Source organism: Haliotis rufescens, unplaced genomic scaffold, assembly GCF_023055435.1.
Source record: "Haliotis rufescens isolate VD_foot unplaced genomic scaffold, xgHalRufe1.0.p SCAF_2, whole genome shotgun sequence".
NCBI classification, from domain to species: domain Eukaryota; kingdom Metazoa; phylum Mollusca; class Gastropoda; order Lepetellida; family Haliotidae; genus Haliotis; species Haliotis rufescens.
In genome coordinates this window covers 23,231,460-23,253,487 of record NW_025963890.1, presented here as the reverse complement: position 1 = coordinate 23,253,487, position 22,028 = coordinate 23,231,460, and the positions used below count along the sequence as shown (strand labels likewise).

Sequence of the window (22,028 nt, the reverse complement as noted above, 5' to 3'; positions counted from 1 at the left end):
AGACTTTGATTAATTAGGTGTTGCATACTTCACATTCATGTTATTGCTAAACTGGATGGTCATGATCACTGGTCAGATACTTTTCAGCCTTCCACCAACCTGCACTGGGCTGATTTCATATGCAGCTCACCCTTACTTCCCTGCTCTGCTGGATGTGGTCTAGATGTCCGTTTTGTCTCCATGTGGAAAAGGACCTCTTGACTCCCTCTGCCTGCCTGATTTTTGTAATAATCCAGCAGTGTTTGACCTTCACATTTAGAGACTGTCGGGCAGGTTCCTAAAAAGACTAGTCTTCATAACCTTTTGGGCCTCTGGCTCCTGACACAAGAACATGAGAATGCAACAGCAAAGATATCCATGGTTTTGGATTGTGCTGAACTCCTGTTACAGCTTGAATTAAAACATTGTCAAAGTTCAGATCCCAGGCTTTTATCATTTGTTCTTCAATTAAATAGTCAGAGTGGATGTCCTAACCTTTTTGGTGAACTACTGTACTCTGTGGTGATACCTCCAGGACGAAAAGGGGGCTTTTCCTTCTGGGATTCTGACATTAACATGGTTAATATGACATTGGTTAATACCTTGATATAAAACAATGTTCGTCTTGGCCTCAGCTATGGCCATACTCAAAGGTAGTAGCCTGCCACTCAGGCACAAAAGTGGAGTTTGTTTTACTCAACTCGTAACCCAAGTTCAAAGCGGAAACTATGTAACTGAACAAATGCTGGTTCTATGTATAGTTCACTCTGTACCTGCCATATAATAGGGCTATTTGCACAAAATCTGCATGGATTGCATTTTGTTACTACTTGTCAAAGGGGATGGAGGAGGTAGCCACATTGTTAGCTGGTGATTGGTCAACATGGGAAGGCTTCCACATCAGTCCCAAGACAAGACCATTCTGGTATTACTGGTCTACATCAACTGTGTCTGTGGATGTCATGCTGTGTGATGTTTTGGCTATTGTTAAGTTGTGTCACAAGGGTTAGATGTAGAGGTATACCATGTGTCACAGTAGGTTGACACTGGACGTAGCTGTAAATTCAGTCAGCCATATCAACCCAAGTTGTGGGCCGAACTGTATGATCCTCTCTGAGGTTTCTATTCTATTCCTTTTCTATTCTGTAATTCCACAATACTCACTGACTGTAAGTTAATCGGTCAATGGATATCATCATACCATCCCTATTTTATACAGATATCATCGTTCCACTAAGCCAGTCTCATTTATAGTTTTTAGACTGATAATCAGTTACATACGGCATCTCTCCATCCTTTATTATATTGATACCCTACAACCATCTTCAAATGTAAATTGAGTTTCTCTTATCCAATTCCCAGCTATCCCCTTTATACACAGGATGATACCACTATATCATACATGTCCACTCTAACCACTGTCTGTCTTGTGTAACTTGAAGCCGATTGTGTGTGGCGGCATTCTAGTATGTTTACATTGTTTGTTCAGTATGTTCAGCCTGAATGTTACATCAGTTCTCAGATAGCTGACCTTCTTTTATCACAAGAATGCCATTGAACATCGCCATCTTCTCCATAAACAAATATTTACCTTGTCTCTGGACTCATATTCAATGAATAGAAAACATTTTAGGCATTAGTCAGGGAGGACAACGGTTTTCAAAACGTGTATATGAAGACATTTTAGGCTGACCACTTGACCACATGTTATGGTGTGCTTGCACTGCTGCATGGTAGTGAGTCTACTGGAATTAGACTGTCAGTTATTGATATTTGTTGAAAAAAATCCTATCTATTTAAACTCATTTACAGGGATGTATACTTCAGTCTTTCACTAGATTATCATAAACTGGATTGCATTTTGTTCAAATATGTAGGAAACAAATGATTGAGTAGAAGATTAATGAGATACCACTGAGTTCTGTAAAAATTTGAATGACTAAATTCTCTGACACTGTTTGTTTTATTACATATTTAGTGTCAGTATTAAAATATCCAAATAGCACTTTCCTAAAAATTGATTGCTTTGATTTGTATGTTTGCTGTATTGGCTGATTCCTAAGTGAAAATCATCATGTTTTTAAAGTGAATTATATTTAAAAAAATTATCCTATAACTCTTGAAGGGAGCCATTACTGGTGTCTTAAGTTTGGTTCATGGAATAAGGTGTCAGCTCTTTTTTGTGTATTTGGATTAACTCATCAGTTTTCATGAAACTGTAATTGAGGTTGTTGCATGGCATGTATCATGATTAGATTGGGATGCCATGTAAACTCTGCAATATTAACTGTCACCCACATGGTATAAATATCTCAATATTCAGGAAGATATGACGAACTATACATTCTCTTCAAATATATGCTTGAATTTATTGAAGTTTATTGTATCAAAAATGGGAAATACACATAGATTACACATTGCCTTACTTCCTTTTACTATATGTGCTGATCTGGTCATAACAACATAACACATTACTGAGAATTTTATTTTCACAACATAACCCACAAACACAGAGCTAATCACTTTCAACAGGTCTGAAGCTTAAAAACTGAAAAGAAATAATAAAAAATAGTACATATGTTGTCACTAATACATCAATATAATACTTTGTTTCTGAAAATGACAAAGTTTGCAAAATTCCCCAACAAAAAAATCCTTCCTTAGTCCAGTGCTGGTCCAAAAGTATTCTGAGTTTATATTAGATTGAACATTGGCACATAGAGATTGTTATCCAGATCATTATTAAGAAAGTCAAGTTGAGTTAAGTGTTGTTTCCAGTCAGGAAGAATGCTAAATAATCATGTATACCCTTGGTATTACTAATACATTATTATACTGAGGAAGGATGATTGCTAGTTGTGTGTTCCTTGTTTTACCTGTGAGAAGGGAGTACCGTAATCAAGTTATTTGGGGTTTAATTAAGCCTTTTATAGCATATCTGTCACATCACATGAGTGAAGTTCAATGTGACATATGTTCACTTCCGAAACTTAGTTTCTAAGCCCTGGGCTCAATTACAGATTTTGCTTATTTAAGCCAAGGGCTTAAAAACGAAAAAGGACAAAAGCAAGATAGAAAAAAGAATATCCCAAGTTTAATGAAACAATACATGAAATGGAATGAGAGAGCAACACCTCAACGTAAGACATACTCATCTTTTTCAACTTGAAATTGATGAGCCAAGAACATGTTCAAAACTGAAATGACAGCTTTGAAAAAAATTAACAACAAACCAACATCGCAGTTATGCGTGTCTGCCCTATGCATTTAAAATGTCATACTTAATTCAAATGGTTCAAATTGGCTACATAGAAGTGTGCGACAACACTTGTTGAAGAACATCCGGTAAGGGAGATCAATCAATGTTACAATTTAATTTAAGCCCATGGGCTTAAAAGCATTTTATTTTTCCTGTTTTAAGCCCAAAGGCTAAATGACAAAGGGACTTAGAAAACATGCAGTCCTGATATAAATGGGGCAGATCTTGGAATCAAACCCACCAACAGTGGACACTGACAACTCATTTTTATAGCTTTGCACAACCCTTAGTGCTGCCTTAAAGGGTGGAAAGTTGTTCTTGATTAGATCTGTGAAGAAGTAAGATTGATCCATTTGGATTTTTTTGATAGACCATTGAGGAAGTAGGAGTGACAGTTTCATGTTTCCCTAATTTAAGTAGTTCATTTGGGAAGTATGACTGACATTTTTTGTTGTCAACGAGAAAGTTTACTGACACATTTGTTTCCCCGATTAGACCAATGAAGAAGGAAGATTCATCCTTACGTTTTCTATATTAGATCAATAATTTAGAACATTTGACACCTATTTGTTCTCTTGATGTTATTAATAAGAAGGGATGAATAAAATGTTCATGTTAAGATTTGTAATGATGAGGGAGAATGAAGACAAAATATTTGTACCCCTGCTTTACCAGTTAGAAAAGATGAGTGATAAATGTTTGCCCTTCTGTTGACATTAGCCTTTTATCTGTTTCAGATGACAAAAGACAGTGAACCAAGTGAGAAATTAGAATGAGTGCTGCCAAAATGGTGGCGGATTCAACACAGTCTGATGAGTTTGCCACCAAAAGTCAACATAGAAACAGTGGAGAAAAAAAGGCTAAGAAGGCAAAAAGAAGTGGCAAGAAGGTAATTTTGATAGTAATGTCTTGCTACACCCTGTTGCCGATCAGTACCACCATCTGGTCTCCACGAATTGGAGGTTGCATTTTTACATACAATTCCATGGGAAATATGGCTGATGGATAGAAATAAATTGTTCCATCTCAAATATGGTTATAATCTCAAAAACTGGATCTTTAATACTTGTCTCCACAAGCCCCCAAGACAGCAATCTTCAGATTAATCTCACAAACATGGTGGAAATATTTCTTTCATGCAGGCATAACTACTTATGTTTATTTTCAATAACAACTAAGTAATAAGTACAATCAGCATCAGAATAGCACTAGGCTAGCTGAAAATACATACTGACTGGCCTTGGGCCCAGGTCGGTAGAATAGTTCTGCAACTGTTAAAATAGTTGTTTTGTGTGCCATAATGGTGTACAGATCCAGGCAATGGATTTATCTAGATCATGTAGATTGTGTAGAAGCATCTACTCTCTTAGAACTTTGCAAAGCATGATTGTAAGATAAGCTGAAGCTGTAGCTAAAATAGAATTTACCAGACTATAATCTTTTGGCACAACAGAAATCAAACAATGATAAATATTCATGCTCCCTTTCTCTTTGCCAATTTTTGCACATGTTGAAGTCTTTTCAAGTTCAAAACACACTTTTTGTGAAATGAAAAAAGGTGATATGGCAACAACAGCCCTTATATATGGAATTGATAGTGTGAGATTTAAGAATAACATACCGTGAAACCTCTTCACCTTCTCCGACTTCTACTAATTCAAGATGCTCAAACTGAAACTGCTGCAATAAATCTCATTAACTGAACACCTATTGAGCTGTCATTGATAGAAGGAATGAATTATATATCAAGCAGGAGAAATTTATATCAAGCCTTTTTTAAAAAGCATATCTTCAAATTTCTTGAAAAACACACTCACAAAATAATTTTGGACAATGATTTTGGTATCTGATTACTCTTGGATTTGATTTGTGATGTCAGTTTAAATCCTTGAACATGAAGGGTAAAGATAGGTTACTTAGATATTGCCACTAACGTATTATTAAAACTTATTACTGTGTGCAAATTGATTAATAATCTATGAAGCATACTGCTATTCATATGAGTATGACTTGAATGGTTTTATAATCAATCTCCCAGACTCAAGCAATTGCAATGAGATTATGATATTGGATACGTATCATTTTCTGTCATTGTGAAACGCATGGGATCATATGACTTCAGTGTTTTTGCAAGTAACAATACTGAGGTCACTGTGACATAGAAATAGATTTAAATTAGATTAACCTTTCTCAAATTTCTTTTTGTTCATGGTGCCTAGTTCTTCTTGTTAAGTTACAGGGGTTCACAGTTTTCTTTGCTCTGGACAAAACATTGTAACTTGAGTCAAACTTTGTACATGATTACAGCTATTTTTCATTCTTAATTACAGGTTCATATCAAATTTGTTTTGAAGAACTTGTCCCTGAAGATATGATCATTGAATAATGTCTAACTTACAGCAAGTGGTCTTTAAATATGCCAGTGTGTTTGATAGTAGAAACTTGTATACCTTTTTGAAGTTATTGAAAAAGCAACTATTGTAATGTCAATTTCGGTTCACTTTCAAACATCATAATTTTTTTTAACAAATCATCTGCTTCTTTTTGTCGATAATCATGGAAATACAAATGTGTTCATGAATTTGAGAATATGTTTGGAATAAATTTCTTTGTTTCAACTTTAAGAAGGGATTCCTAGTTTTTGAAAGTATTTGATATTTCTGGTGTTTGAAATTATGGTCATATTTCACCGAAAATCCATCATCTAAAAGCATTTCCAATTTCAAATGTGGCAGTAGTTTTGATTTATGATAGTATCAAGAATGAATAATTTATTTTTCTGTAATTTAAGAGAAAAATAGCCTGGTTTTGATAGTGAAAGTTGATCTGGTTTTCTATCACTTTATACAATATTAGACATAATATTATTCAAACCTATCTGCTTTAAATGTTTTATTCAAAACTAATTCATTCCACTTTCTGAACTGCTTGATAGATAACAACTTTGTATTGCATACTCTGTAATGCAAATACGCTAAGTCTGATTTATTTAATATAAAACGCCATGCATGTTCATACCACTCATCTGTCTGTACTTCAACTCCTGCTAGCTTTGATAAGTACAAGTCTCTGGATACATTGAATTCTGATTTGTATAGAATTCCTTTTCAGTGATTGATTATATTTGAAAAGCAGATCACGAAGGATTGGAAATAATTCTCATGTAAATTCTGCTATTGACATGAGGGTAAACAGCTGTCAGCATTGAGATAAATGGATATATTACTTTGACATTAGCAAACTGTTGAAATTTACTGTAAAAGCACATCTAGGTAGAACTCACTAGAAAAACAGCTTAATGCTACATCATATATAAGGTGTATGTCTTTTCAAGGTTTGATGTTATACTGTCAGTAGTAGAAAACGTTTTCACAACTTATCATGTGTGTTAATAGTTTTTCTTGTAATCAACCACTTTTTGCCCTCAGAAGTAACTACATTTTGCTCCAAGAACAGGAATATTATTTTTGCCTCTGTTAGGTTACAAAGAAGCAGATTGGGAATGTAATAAGTGTAAAGTATATATAGTGATGTGAAAGTTCAGAAGTTTGCAAAACTGTGGAATTAATTTTGTTTGCCTTGTGTCCACTCTTCCTATGATGCACAGGCCTTGACCTTAAAGCTCAGGGACGGGTATAGGAGAGAACTAGTCATGCTCTCTGAATATAATACAAACAATTTTACAAATTTGGTTTATATTTGCTTTGTAATTATACTCTAATATATATTTGTAACTTCAGATTAATTTTCCATGAATATTTATAACAAAGAAGATAGAGAGAATCCTAATGAACCTTGCCAAACTTATGAGATGTACAGTAATTGTTGAAAGTAAATAGTTCTACTGAAATGATGTCAGAGATAGATAGTTTTATGATGGGACCATCTGGGGTGTTATGAGGAATTTGAGCAAATCATGAGATTGGAAAAGAAATATGTCACAATATATAGAAAATTCATGCTATTAGCACTCATCACTATTCATGTTTTTGATTTGCTGAAATATAATGATCTTTTATTGTAACTGTTTTATTTAATTTGCAAGAAGTTTTACAGTGACAATAACATTATGCGAGTACTTTTAACATGTAATATTCATTATATATTTCAACTAATATCATATTTATTTTGGAATAATTTAGAATAGTAAAGTTTATACTTTCAGGATAAATAATGATTAATTCACATTTATGATTAATACCTATGAATATGTCTTTTGATATCAAAGTTGATTTGAATATCATAATTGCCTTCATATCAGATTTTATGACACATAATCTTACTGTGCATGTCAGTTGGTAGTTAGTGGTGTGATTGTACACATTAGGAATATGCAAAATTTGGACATGTGCAATATTAATGGTTTATTGAAGAGAACGCAATGTGATATTTAATGATGAAGATAAGTAAATGTAGTAATTCTATTATCGTCTCTACTGTATAGATAAGTGTAGTGTCACCTTTGTGTGCACACAGTTACTTGTCAAGGTAGCTGACATACTCAGTTTGGTACAGATTCTAATACTGCTGTTTTGATCACCACTCCTGACCCCATTACTAGCCCCACTGCTATATCTTGCCCCACTACCTGCCCCACCACCTTCACCCATTCGATGTACCACATCCTGCCCCACTACCTGCCCCACCACCTTCACCCATTCTATGTACCACATCCTGCCCCACTACCTGCCCCACCACTTTCATCCATTCCATGTACCACATCTTGCCCCACTACCTTCACCCATTCCATGTACCACATCCTGTCCCACTACCTGCCCCACCACCTTCACCCATTCCATGTACCACATCCTGCCCCACTACCTGCCCCACCACCTTCACCCATTCCATGTACCACATCCTGCCCCACTACCTGCCCCACCACCTTCATCCATTCCATGTACCACATCTTGCCCCACTACCTTCACCCATTCTATGTACCACATCCTGCCCCACTACCTGCCCCACCACCTTCACCTATTCCATGTACCACATCCTGTCCAACCACCTTCACCCATTCCATGTACCACATCCTGCACCACTACCTTCACCCATTCCATGTACCACATCCTGTCCCACCACCTTCACCCATTCCATATACCACATCTTGCCCCACTACCTTCACCCATTCCATGTACCACATCCTGCCCCACTACCTGCCCCACCACCTTCACCCATTCCATGTACCACATCCTGTCCCACCACCTTCACCCATTCCATGTACCACATCTTGCCCCACTACCTTCAGCCATTCCATGTACCACATCCTGCCCCACTACCTGCCCCACCACCTTCACCCATTCCATGTACCACATCCTGTCCAACCACCTTCACCCATTCCATGTACCACATCCTGTCCCACTACCTTCACCCATTCCATGTACCACATCCTGTCCCACCACCTTCACCCATTCCATGTACCACATCCTGCCCCACTACCTGCCCCACCACCTTCACCTATTCCATGTACCACATCCTGTCCAACCACCTTCACCCATTCCATGTACCACATCCTGTCCCACTACCTTCACCCATTCCATGTACCACATCCTGTCCCACCACCTTCACCCATTCCATATACCACATCTTGCCCCACTACCTTCACCCATTCAGTGTACCACATTCTGCCCCACTACCTGCCCCACCACCTTCACCCATTCCATGTACCACATCCTGTCCCACCACCTTCACCCATTCCATGTACCACATCTTGCCCCACTACCTTCAGCCATTCCATGTACCACATCCTGCCCCACTACCTGCCCCACCACCTTCACCCATTCCATGTACCACATCCTGTCCAACCACCTTCACCCATTCCATGTACCACATCCTGTCCCACTACCTTCACCCATTCCATGTACCACATCCTGTCCCACCACCTTCACCCATTCCATGTACCACATCCTGCCCCACTACCTGCCCCACCACCTTCACCCATTCCATGTACCACATCTTGCCCCACTACCTTCACCCATTCCATGTACCACATCCTGCCCCACTACCTGCCCCACCACCTTCACCCATTCCATGTACCACATCTTGCCCCACTACCTTCACCCATTCCATGTACCACATCTTGCCCCACCACCTTCACCCATTCCATGTACCACATCCTGTCCCACCACCTTCACCCATTCCATGTACCACATCCTGTCCCACCACCTTCACCCATTCCATGTACCACATCTTGCCCCACTACCTTCACCCATTCCATGTGCCACATCTTGCCCCACTACCTTCACCCATTCCATGTACCACATCCTGTCCCACCACCTTCACCCATTCCATGTACCACATCTTGCCCCACTACCTTCACCCATTCCATGTACCACATCCTGTCCCACCACCTTCACCCATTCCATGTACCACATCCTGTCCCACTACCTGCCCCCATTCCATGTACCACATCCTGTCCCACCACCTTCACCCATTCCATGTACCACATCCTGCACCACTACCTGCCCCCATTCCATGTACCACATTCTGCCCCAGTACCTGCCCTACTACCAGCCCCCACTCCATGTATGCTACCTGCCCCCACAACCTGCCCCATTCATGTACAACATCCTGCCCAACTATCTGCCCCACTGCATGCCCAACTACCTGCCCCCATTCCTTGTACCACATCCTGTCCCACTTTTGGCCAAGTCTTCATGTACCACAACCCACCCTCACTACCTGTCCCCACTCCATGTACCACATCCTACCCCACTACCTGCCCTTATTCCACATAGTACTTTCTACCACACCACAACCTGTCCCACTACCTGCCACCACTACTTTCTCCTATTCCACATACTTCCCGCCCCACTACCTGCCCCCACTACCTGTCCCACTACTTGCCCATCTATCTGCCCCACTACCTGTCCCACTACCTGCCCCACTACCTGTCCCACTACCTGCCCCTATAAACCTGCCCCACTACTTGCCCCACTACTTGCCCTACCACTTATCTCACTACCTGCCCTCACTACTGCCCCACTACCTGCCCCCACTACCAGCCCCCACTACATGCCCCCACTACCTGCCCCCACTACTGCCCCGACTACCTGCCTTCACTACCAGCCTTCACTACCTGTCACACTACCTAACCCCACTACCTACCCCATGACCTGTCCCTGCTACTTGCACCACTACATGCTCCCACTAGCTGGCCCAACTACCTGCCCCCACTAGCTGGCCCTACAATTTTACAAATTTGGTTTATATTTGCTTTGTAATTTTACTCAAATATATATTTGTAACTTCAGATTAATTTTCCATGAATATTTATAACAAAGAAGATAGAGAGAATCCTAATGAACCTTGCCAAACTTATGAGATGTACAGTAATTGTTGAAAGTAAATAGTTCTACTGAAATGATGTCAGAGATAGATAGTTTTATGATGGGACCATCTGGGGTGTTATGAGTACATGTCCCCACTACCTGCCCTACTACCTGCCCTACTACTTGTCTCACTACTTGTCTCACTACCTGCCCCACTACCTGCCCCCACTACCTGTCCCCACTACCAGCCCCCACTACTGGCACCCACTACCGGCCCACTACCTTCCCCTTCTACTTGTTTGTTACCGGCCCCCACTACCTGCCCCCACTACCAGCCCCCACTACCTGCCCAACCTCCAGCACCCACTACCAGCACCCACTACCAGCCCCCTCTACCTGCCCCACGACCTTTCCCCACTACTGCCCCACTACCAGCCCCCTCTACTGCCCCGCTACATGCCCTACTACCTGCCCCCATTCCATGTACCATATCCTGTCCCACTATTTGCCCCAATTTCATGTACCACCTCCTGCTCCACTATCTGCCCACATACCATGTACCAAATCCTGCCCCACTACCTGCCTTACTACCTGCACCCATTCCATGTAATACATCCTGCCCCACTATTTGCCCCCATTTCATGTACCACATCCTGCCCCACTATTTGCCCCCATTTCATGTACCACATCCTGTCCACTACCTGCCCCACTACCTGCCCTACCACCTTCCCTACCACCTTCCCTTATTCCACATACAACTCCCTGCCCACTACCTGCCCCACTACCTTCCCCTATTCCACATACTACTTCCTGCCCCACTAACTGCCCTCACTACTGCCCCACTACCTGCCTCACTACCTGCCCCCATTCTACAAACCACTTCCTGCCCCACTACTGCCCCCACTACCTGCCCCAACTACCCGTTCCCACTTCCTGCCCTCTCTACCTGTCACACTACCTAGCCCATGACCTGCCCCTGCTACTTGCACCACTACTTGCACCACTACTTGCCCCACTACCTGCCCCCACTACCTGCCCCCAGTACTTGCCCCACTACTTGTCTCACTACCTGCCCCTGCAACCTACCCATGACCTGTCCCTGCTACTTGCACCACTAGATGACTCTGCTCCATCCACATTGCCATTCCAACCACCTTCCATTTTGTAATCAACTGTTCACCCTACAACCAAACAGCAGTCGCAAGCTCTTCCGCACCATCTGCTAAGAAAGATGCATTTGAGGTCTGATTTGATAAGCCTGGTTGTGTTGCTTAGTGAAAAAATAAAACAACACACAAAAAAACATAAATTTTGTATTTGTCAAAAGTTGCATGTTGGTATAAATAAACTGACAGCTTAGTTTGAGATGCACCAGGCAGGGTTCTTGTTCCAATCTAAATACATTTCAATCCTTCTGATGTATATCACAACAAAAACACATGTGTAAAACATCACATTTTACAAAAATAAAATAAGAAGAAAAATGTTAAACTTACTTGCTCTTGGTGTCGTTGTCTGTATGAGAAGACCAGTGTTGAATAATATGACTTGTAGATACACCACCTCAAGTTCTCTGCAGATAACAGTAAGGCATGCTGATTTCAAACTACCTTCAAATATTCATGTATATGTTTAAATTAAAAACGAATCTCGTTTTATAATGTAGCAGCTGCCAGCAGAAAAATCAATTTTTAGTATGTGGCCGTCATCTGAAGGGAGCAACATATGTGCCCGAATTTTGTTAGTTTTATATCTTGAGACTGTTATTTTCAAACAGAATCAATATTCCTTTTGAGAGAAGTTAAATCTGTTCCTTAAGCAGCTTTAGAGTATATCAACACTTACAGCTAAATATGTTGTAACATATGCTGCCGCTCCAGCCTGTGTCGTTATCGCCTTCATTATGACAAACTTTGAAACGAAAATCAATTACAAGATCTGGCTTGAAAGGGCATTGGTATAATACATGTAAAAATTACTGTCTGCTTTCAAATTTATGACGCTTTAAGTAAACCACAAATATTTTTTTTATGGCCATTATGTCTGAAGTTTCATGTAATTAGCTGCAACAACATAGTTTATGAATTTATTATGTATTCTCATATAATTATCCTGTTTTTGAGATCGTGGTAAATATAACAGTTGTGTGCACCAAAGTTTTTATGAGACTGAGTCATTCAGCATTTTATGGTATTGTTAATTCAATACATTTTCCAATTTAAAGCCAAATATTTGTACCAATAAATGGATCAACATTTTATTTTCCTTCAATAATAATGCTGTAAAGAAAATTGAAACCTTTTGTGACATTATGTTTGAACTGAGGGGTTATGTAGGCTGCACTGGTATTATGTGTGTTTTGATTCAGTTAAGGGTTTTTTCTTTCAGGAATACCAAACATGTAACCAATCTAGGGGAACATCCTTTGTGTTTTTTATCGCAATAACATTTGTGAGATCTTAATGACATAGACAGCATTGATCCCATAGCTGTGCCAATTTAGATGAACATTTTTTTCATTTTAGATGCAACTTCTGAGAACATTATCCCCTCAGTAACAACAGGACCAACTTCACATGTATTTTCCCACCAATGATGACATCTAAAATTTTTTAAAGGGTTCAACTCTTTTATTGTAGTAGCTATTTATGGCCATTCTACGCTGTTGACTACATATACAGGTGAGCTACAGTGCAATGGCACAACTTTTTATCTATATTATATATGTCAGAAAAGGAGGTGACAATAAATCTTTCTGTCCAGTTATTGTTGTTGGCTTTCCATTTGACATTGAAAATAGTTTCTCATGCCCCATACTATATGCGAGTACTGGTCCAAAAGTTCTAAGTCTAAAAAACAAAACCAATTGTCATGAAGTAGTAGAACTCTAGTGGTCGGCATTCCTCACCGCTTTTCTTTGAAAAAAACTTTCAGGCAATAAAGCAAATCAGCATAGTAGGCCCTAGTAAACATCTTTTGGCTTTCTTAGTAATCAACAAGGATCACACCCTTTGCATCCAAGAATACAGTTCCCATAACTTTCTTCATTGATCTGGGGGCACGGGTGGCCCAGTCGTCTAAGGCGCCGCGATTCGCTGTGCAGAGTTGCGTCCCTTGGGTACGCCAGAAACCTATGATTGTGGGTTCGAATCCCGGTTCGCCCCGATTATGTTTCTAGGTTTGTCAGCACCATACCCGAGCTCATGGGTTTCACCGAAGTGGTAAACGTCTGAGACCTGCATCACTTCGTGCTTTCCTCCCACATTAAGCTGACACGCCGTGATATAACTGGAATACTGTTAAAAGCGGCGTTAAACCCTTGAATTTTTTAGTGCCAGAGAAGTGGAATGGTGCCATTCCATGGATTAACGTTTTGACTCGGGATCATAGTGGTAGACCCATGTTTCATCACCTGTTACCAATCTCTTTTCGAATTTGACGAATCCTCCTCAATTAGCTCTAAATATTCACTGGCAATGTCAGTCCTTTTTTCCTTAAGATCAGAACTTTTGCACCCAACAAGCAGATATCTTAATCACCTGTAAATGTTCATGAATAACAGTTTCAATGTATCCATGGCTAAGACCTTTGTCTTTCTTAAGTTCAGCAATGGTAATTCATCTATCTGATAGTACAAGTTTTTCTATCTCCTTGATTGAATCTTCATTGATGGAAGTTGAGGGATGTCCAGACCTAGGGCTTGTTCTCCCAGCCTTAACACTAGCTGTCCAACGTTTAACAGAGGAAATGCTAGGGCACACATGCTGCCATGAATATCTTTGGGAGTACTTTTCTTTAAAGTAAAAAACCTGATGACTGTTAGGTACTCATTCTTTTTTGTTTCTATGTCCATTTGAACCCCTATCACGTTCAACGGCTGTCACTAATATGCAAACAGCCTCAACAGACCAAGCAATCACAGTTCTTTGTCTTTCTTTGATGCTGCTCTGGGCAGTGGGGGTAGCCTAATGGTCTCGGGTTTGATTCCCCACAAGGGTACAATGTGTCCCCCACCATGATGTAGCTGGAATATTGCTAAAAGTGGTGTAAAACCATACTCACTCACTTACTCTTTGATGCTGATGACCATCAACTTGAATTGTTACTGAGTAATAATAGAACTAACTGTTGGATTTTACCTTTAAGGAATGTCAAATAAATAGATATAGGGTCTTATTTTACAAGTTGCCAAGTTACTCTTTTAGACTTTAGAAGTTTCATTTTGAATATTGAGGGTGATCTTTGCCAAGGGATGGTATAAATAAAAGGCTACTGGCCAGTTAAGATATTTGACTTATTTCATTCACATTGAATATGTGTCATGTGATACTTGAGATCTGATAGCCTTCCCATAGATGACCATTTCGGGTCTTCAGTCATACAACTATATCACCGGTTGAGCACCAACCCAAAGATGTATGGTTAAGAGAACATTAAGAACATAAATGGGGTAAATAAAGAAAGCTGTCCTGAGAATAATCACTGCCACTTATTACAAACAATTAGGTACAATTAACGGCAGTAAATATTATAGATATACACTTGACATGTTTTACAAATGTCTGGAAGCTATAATCAGCAAATGATCTAATTGATGAGCTCATCGTAAATATATGGTCTCTCCAATACTACTTCAGAGTGGTACAAAATAGGTCAGCACTTGTACATGTTTGATGCAGTGTATTACAGAGGAGGTAGAGTAGTTGAGTGGTTACAGTTTGTTTACTATCTCAAGGCCTTGGTTTTAGTCTCCACATGAGGCAGTGAGGAATGCTTTGCTAGGGTTTCTCTATCCCATTTACGTTATCAAACATAAGGGAATTGTCTCCCTTGGGCCTTATTGTGAGTGAGTGAGTGAATGTAATTTTTCAATGCTTCAGTCATGTTGTGTGTGATTTTGCATTTGGGGCAGGCAGTCTTTTCTGGTTATTTGAGCCCTAACTGATGCCAATAATGGTGTGATGTTCAGTCTCATTGTGTTATACACCTGATCCCAATTACTGTATTTGACCTGAATAGGCTATAGGTAAGTTAGGGGACAAATTGGATACATGGGTGCCAATGATGACAGGGATTCTTTATACATTCTGTGGTATCCAGGAGGTGGAAATGGGAAACATGTTGGTTTCTGCAGGCAAGCAAATTGTCATAATATATTTGTTCAGAGTTAAAGGCAACGTGTACAGAATTTAAAAGCACAATATATTTCAGCTTGTGTATCACATTTTGTGTCCCTCAGTGTTTAAGCTATGGGTTTAGACCGAGTTATATATTCCGGTATTAATCACAAATCAGTAAATTAAGCAGCACCGTTTCGCTCTTGTTTTCCCCGCCACACTTTGTTTTTCAAACCATATGGTTCTTGGACATTGCAGGTCTATTTCCTTTACTGTCTGGGGAAATTGTTTTAAGATATTAGTCATGTCAAGTGTCGTGGTTATCCACAATTTTATAGCTTGGAGACATGTTTGTTTAAATGATAATTCTAAAGGCATTTACTGTAGGTCAGTGTAGCACCATCTGAAAATGTTGTGAGGGACCTATTCATTAGATCAAGGTGACAGTAAAGGTAATTCATCTTGTATATTTGCCATTTTTACTTAAAAATGTTTTTTCCTTCAGATATTTCTAAGTATTATGTATGTTGCGATTGAATACTTATGTATGACAAGTGGTGACAATCTTATGATAACAGTTTGTGTTCACTCACACCTACTTTTAATGAGTAGCATATTTTTGTTACAGTGAATTCCACCTGTTGACATCATATTTTGTTTATAAACCTTGTATTATGCTGTTTGTAAGAGCAAGCACCATACAGATTTCAAATATTATTGTTTATTTCATCATCATAAGACTTTTAATTTATGTTTCTGCCAACTTACCAAAACACAAGATATAAATAAAGATTTATTTTATTTTCCAGTTGGTTTTCTAAAATAAATAAGCCAAACTGAAAAACCCACTATAATCTGTTGAACCTTATCTCTTTTAGTATCAAATCAAATTGATCTCTGACCACTGCAAACATACAAATGAGAGAAAACAACTCTGCTGACACTAGTATATTCTTCCTTCTAAAGCTCATTTTTTTAAAGAAAATCTGTAAAACAAAACTAGAAACAGCATACTGAAACTCACTACTTCATGACATCTTTTCACTTTGACAGTTCCCTGAGCAGATAAGATTTCTTGTAAGAATCAACAAATATTTGGACTTAATGGTTATTGTATCTTACATAGATTGTTGTTCAAATCATCCACCTTCCTCACAGGGATTCTGGTTAAAATAGGTCTTCAGCAACCTTTGCTTTTCAAAAGAGGTGCCAAAGTGAATATTGTGGACCTGGCTTGGTGACTTGGTTTATTGCATGTCATTGTACTCTCATAATATCCACCACTGGGGTTGTCTGATCCAAACTGTATGATTTATAGACAATCACCATATAGCTGGAATAATGCTTATTGTGGCATTAAATAACAAGCAACTACTGTGCAGTCCAGACTTGATTATTTACCAGCTGATGACATATATTGATTACCTGCTTTTACAATTAAACACTCATACTTATCATTAACTACTGCAAGTGTAAGTAAGTTTCTTCTTGAAAATGTCAAAGCTATTGACCAGTTATCTTAAGCCTTCTTCTGGCTGTTTGCTGACATATGGGACCTATAGATTTGTTTTTCTCTTTCAAATGAATAAAAAGTTTTATAAGTCGATACATTTTCTTCATCTTATTTATTCATTTGTGTTTGCAAGCTGTAGAAAGTAAGCAGCTTGAAACTGGATGTTATTGATTTACTTACATTTTTAGGGTTCTTTTCCATCTCCACAGATCGAATGAATGACAATATTCAACTGCCAGTATATGAGTCACTATAGAACTATGCTCGAACTAGACATAGTCCAAAGAGAACTGACTGAAGTTTTAGTGCATCAGTTTAAATTTCATGAATAATAAGAAAACACATTTCAAAGAAGCAAACTCCCAATTTTGCAACCTTGTCCATCATTTTATTTACTGTTACAAAATTTTAAGAATAGAATATGCAATATATATGTCCTAGCAAATATTTTAATGATGGTTGTTTTGCTCAACTGAACTGTTAGTTCATGATAGCTGATGTTAAGGTTCTTTCTAGCATTTATATATTTGCCAGCATAAGGCCTAGCTATGTAGGTACATGGTGTGGTTTCAGAGCCAAACAGGGTCTTGACAGATTGTTCACATTTTATGCATGGCCATGCAGCCACATTGAAAGTGTTATTTTATGTTTTGGGCTTGTTTTGATTTTTAACCTTTGACTTTTGACCTTCACATCCCCTCCCAAAATCCACTCCAACAAGAGTTGAGTAATATGGGAATGATTGAACTCCTTTTATTTAAATTGTTACTCGCACTGTTGACCACTAGTTTGTGTGGTTTAGACTCAGTTACTAAACAGGTGACTGTGATATTGCTGTCTCAGATTGTACTCTGTGACAAAACTCCATTCCCTCACCAACCCATCTCTTTACCATTTCTCCATGCTGTGTATATATACCTCATAAGGCTTAACTAAACCTTTTATCTCGCAGATTGCCTATAAAGAAGCACTAGGTTCCATGGCCTGGTGCCAATATCCAGTGAAGGTCTAGACATTGTAATTAGTGCCTTGTGTGAATTTGAGGCATTGTCTCAATGTAACTAGGGTAGTCATTTATTGTTAGATATATCTAGTTAGTTAGCAGATCAGTTATACGCTGTTTGAATGACCTGATTTAAACATTTTACACTTTTAATTGACCTGTCCCCAGACTTGCTTTGAAGTTGACTATGCCCCAATAGCTCATTCTACACTGTTTGTTTGTTTGTTTGCAATATTCCAGCTATGATATTATATGATGGCTGTCTGTAAAAAAATCAAGTCTGGACCAGACAATCCAGTGATTGATATCATGAGTATCGATCTACGCAAATGGGATACGATGACATGCATCAACCTGATCCCGTTAGTTGCCTCTTACGACAAGCATAGTCGCCAGCATGGGTTGCTGAAGACCTATTTTACCTAGATCTTCACGGGTGCATTGTGTGGTACATATCCTGGAAACCAATCTGTCATTGTTCTTTGTTAAATTCTCATTGAATAGAACCTAAGACAATGTAGCCACTGAACATGGCTATTTTTACTATATAATTATTCTCTACATTGATATACAGTCTTCTCTAAGTCGAACAGTTTGTTGTAAGTCAACATGTTTTCATATCATCTAAAGTTTGAAACTTTTTATGGAAATCCCAGCATGACCATCTCAGCTATAACCATAAGTTGTTCTCATCGCTTTGTTTCTGAAACAAGACTGACTTGATGCTTTTTATGTTATTATGTACACTCACTCAGTACCCATTGGGACCTCAGGAGAGAGTTGTGTTTTATGTCGCTTTTGAACAGTATTCCAGTTATATCACAGCTAAATGTGAGAGAAAAGTCCAAAGAGATACAGATCACAGACGTTTACCACTTTGGTGAAACCGATGGGCATGGGTATGGTGTTGACAAAAGTAGAAACAGAACTGGAACAAACCAGGATTCGAACCCACAATGATAAGTTTATGACGTGCCCAAGGAATGGAGCTCTGCATGGTGAATTACAGCGCTTAGTTTGGGCTACCCTTGTCTCCTTCCAGGTTAGAAGAGGTCCCTAGCAATCTATGCTGGTGGTAAGAAGTAACTTAATGGATCGGATGGTTGATGACTTGGTAGATGCTGTGTTGATGTGCACTGATGACATGGATCGTTACTCAATCACTGGAGTGTCAAGTCCAAAATCAATTATTAACAGGCTGCCATCATATAGCTGGAATATTGCTGCTAATTGCCATGCAAAAACATCACTCGCTCAGGAGGTGTATTTAAGGTGCCTATTATTCAGCCCTCTGTGCATTGTGAAGTTTATGCACTTTGTATGTTGAATGCTGAACAACTTCACTACACTTTCAATGTTGTTTTCAAATTTGGCAAAACCTTGACCGTTGACCTTCCATGGGGACTATTCTCAGAAGTTTGGTGTCCAATTCCTGCTGATGTTGTAATTAATACCTTGGTGAAATTGGTCAATGTCTCATTGTAATTTAAGTAATCATTAATCGCTATACTGATATACATAATAATTAAGGCTCAGTTGGGTAGCCTGGTGGTTAAAACGTTAGCTCGTCATGCAGAACACCATTATTCAGCCTTTTAGGCATTGCCTATTGTATCATAATGTCGTCTCACTAGATTATGTCGGAAAGCGTATGTTAAATTCCCAATTTAAGTAAGTAAGTCACTAGGTCCAAAGTTTGATATAAATTTGCACGGATTACATTTGGGTCAAGAACTTGTTATAAGAGTCTGTGGCAAAATCTTTCCAGTCAAAAACTTTGGACCTGTCTTTCTTATGATTATGGAAAGGGTTTTGTTGCTTATGTTTCAGCCGACACAACTCTTTTCATATTGGCTTAGTCTACTCACCTGATAGAACATTTGATGGACTAGGGATATGGCAAGTTTATATAGGCACTAGCTACCTTGATGTCTTTGTATTCCAGGAACTAAAGGTTACTTAGGTAACTAAGGTTCCACTGCAGAATATCTTCTTGATTAGATTAGATTTCTTTGTTGTTTAAAACTGCAGTCAGCAATATTCAAGGTGGATGATGGCGGCTTATAAATAATCGACCAGACAAAACAGTGATTGATGTCATGAGCGATGATCCAAAACCATCAGGGTATGATGACATGCAATCAACCTAGTCACCCAATCTGATCACCCAATCCATTGAGATCTCTTTACCAAAAGCATTGGTTACAGGGGACTTATTCTAACATGGATAACTCATAGGAACCTTAGATAAATAAGTTAAGATCTAGTGATAGTTATAATAGTAAATGCTATATCAATATAGGTTGCACTTTATGTTAAGCAATTGAGAAATATAGCACATTTCAACTGTTGTAACCTTGATTGAAGGTAGTGTCTGTGTCAGACTGGATTTGCAACTCATCTAACACATCTGGTATAAATTTTTTTATATTGCCACACTATGTGGCATTAGGTTTTAGAAGAGGAAGGGTTGTTTGAACAGGTGTTTGTTTATGAAACACATTTCATTGTCAGAGATAGACCATTAAAACTTTTGCGTGAAATGGCCAGGCTATAGCTATAGTTATTTCCTGATGCTAGGCGAAACGTATCATTCAAAGTGGTTTTGTGCATGAGTAGGACTAATTGGTAAGTGATACCCTACTGTATATTATTTTAGTTTACCGGACCATGGAATTAATGTACCTGACTGAAAGTCACGTGAGATTATATTATGGCCTGCTTGTTTGGCATGTGAAAAATATTCCAAAAGAAGCTGAAATTTCACATCCCTGTTCCTCACTCACTCACTCACTCACTCACTCACCTGAACTCACCTGAACTCAACTATCTCATTACCTCACTCACCTCACCTCACCTCACCTCACCTCACCTTACCTCACCTCACCTCATCTCACCTCACTCACTCACTACCTTAGCGACCCGTGATCTGGGGTAGAATAGGTCTTCAGCAACCCATGCATGCCGTAAAAGGCGACTGTGCTTGTCGTAAGAGGCGACTAACGGGATCGGGTGATCCAGCTCGCTGACTTGGTTGATGCATGTCATCATATCCCAATTGCGTGGATTGATGCTCATGTTTTCAATCACTGGATTCTCTGGTCCAGACTCTATTATTTACAGACCGCCGTCATATAGCTGGAATTGCTGAGTGCAGCATTAAACAACAAACAGACAAACACTACCTTAGCTTACCTCACACACTCCAGTGACTTGGCACATTGTTGTTTAGCTTGCGGCAAAGTATTGTAAATATTGACTTCTGTTAGCAGTGGGGACTTGAGTTAATCATATGAACTTTGCTCTTCATTTGCGTACAGCTGTTAACAGTGCACAATATCATTGAACCTTCTCTAAATGTATGTTAAAATGTTCAAGAAATTCCTTTATTAAGGAGATATTCCACATATTACATTTTGAACATATAACAGATTTTAACAATGGGAGTTGAATTCCAGGGATCACTTCTTTAATGCTTAGGATAAAAAAAATTCAACAATGTGGATCTGTTCCCACGAATGAGAAAGTTTCTTTTTCATGAATTTAACTTTTGCTGCCTGTGTAATTTAATTTCGAAACCATTATCTTGGTGGGTGCAGTGCTCAGTATTTAAGCCCCAAATGCCAGAAATTTTATGTCTTTTTCTTTCATAACCATTAATAATAGATCCAACAATACCAGCACCAGTGAATTTCTTTACTTAATTATCCAACGAGTTTTATTTCAGTTTTATTAAAGTTGATTCTCACAAACTTTTTTCAAATGCATTTTGTTGTGTTTCAACTTGATCATTTCGTTTATAATTAGAAGTCTGTCTTTGCATTGTCAAATAAAACCTCTTTCATTCTCTTGATCAAATTCATGTTTTAGTGGCGGAAACTGTCATTAC

The 22,028-nt window shown here is 38.9% G+C and overlaps 1 protein-coding gene across 8 annotated transcripts in view; it reads left to right on the top strand.

Annotated features, from left to right (window-relative positions):
• Positions 1-22,028, top strand: part of LOC124146210 (caspase activity and apoptosis inhibitor 1-like) — a 228,174-nt gene that overhangs the window by 68,545 nt on the left and 137,601 nt on the right. For all 8 annotated transcript variants that reach the window (XM_046516394.2, XM_048399761.1, XM_046516393.2 and 5 more), the window contains one exon: positions 3,976-4,127. In XM_046516394.2, coding sequence (XP_046372350.1) covers positions 4,011-4,127 — 117 coding nt within the window. In that variant the 5' untranslated portion in view covers positions 3,976-4,010. The remainder of the gene's footprint in view (positions 1-3,975; positions 4,128-22,028) is intronic.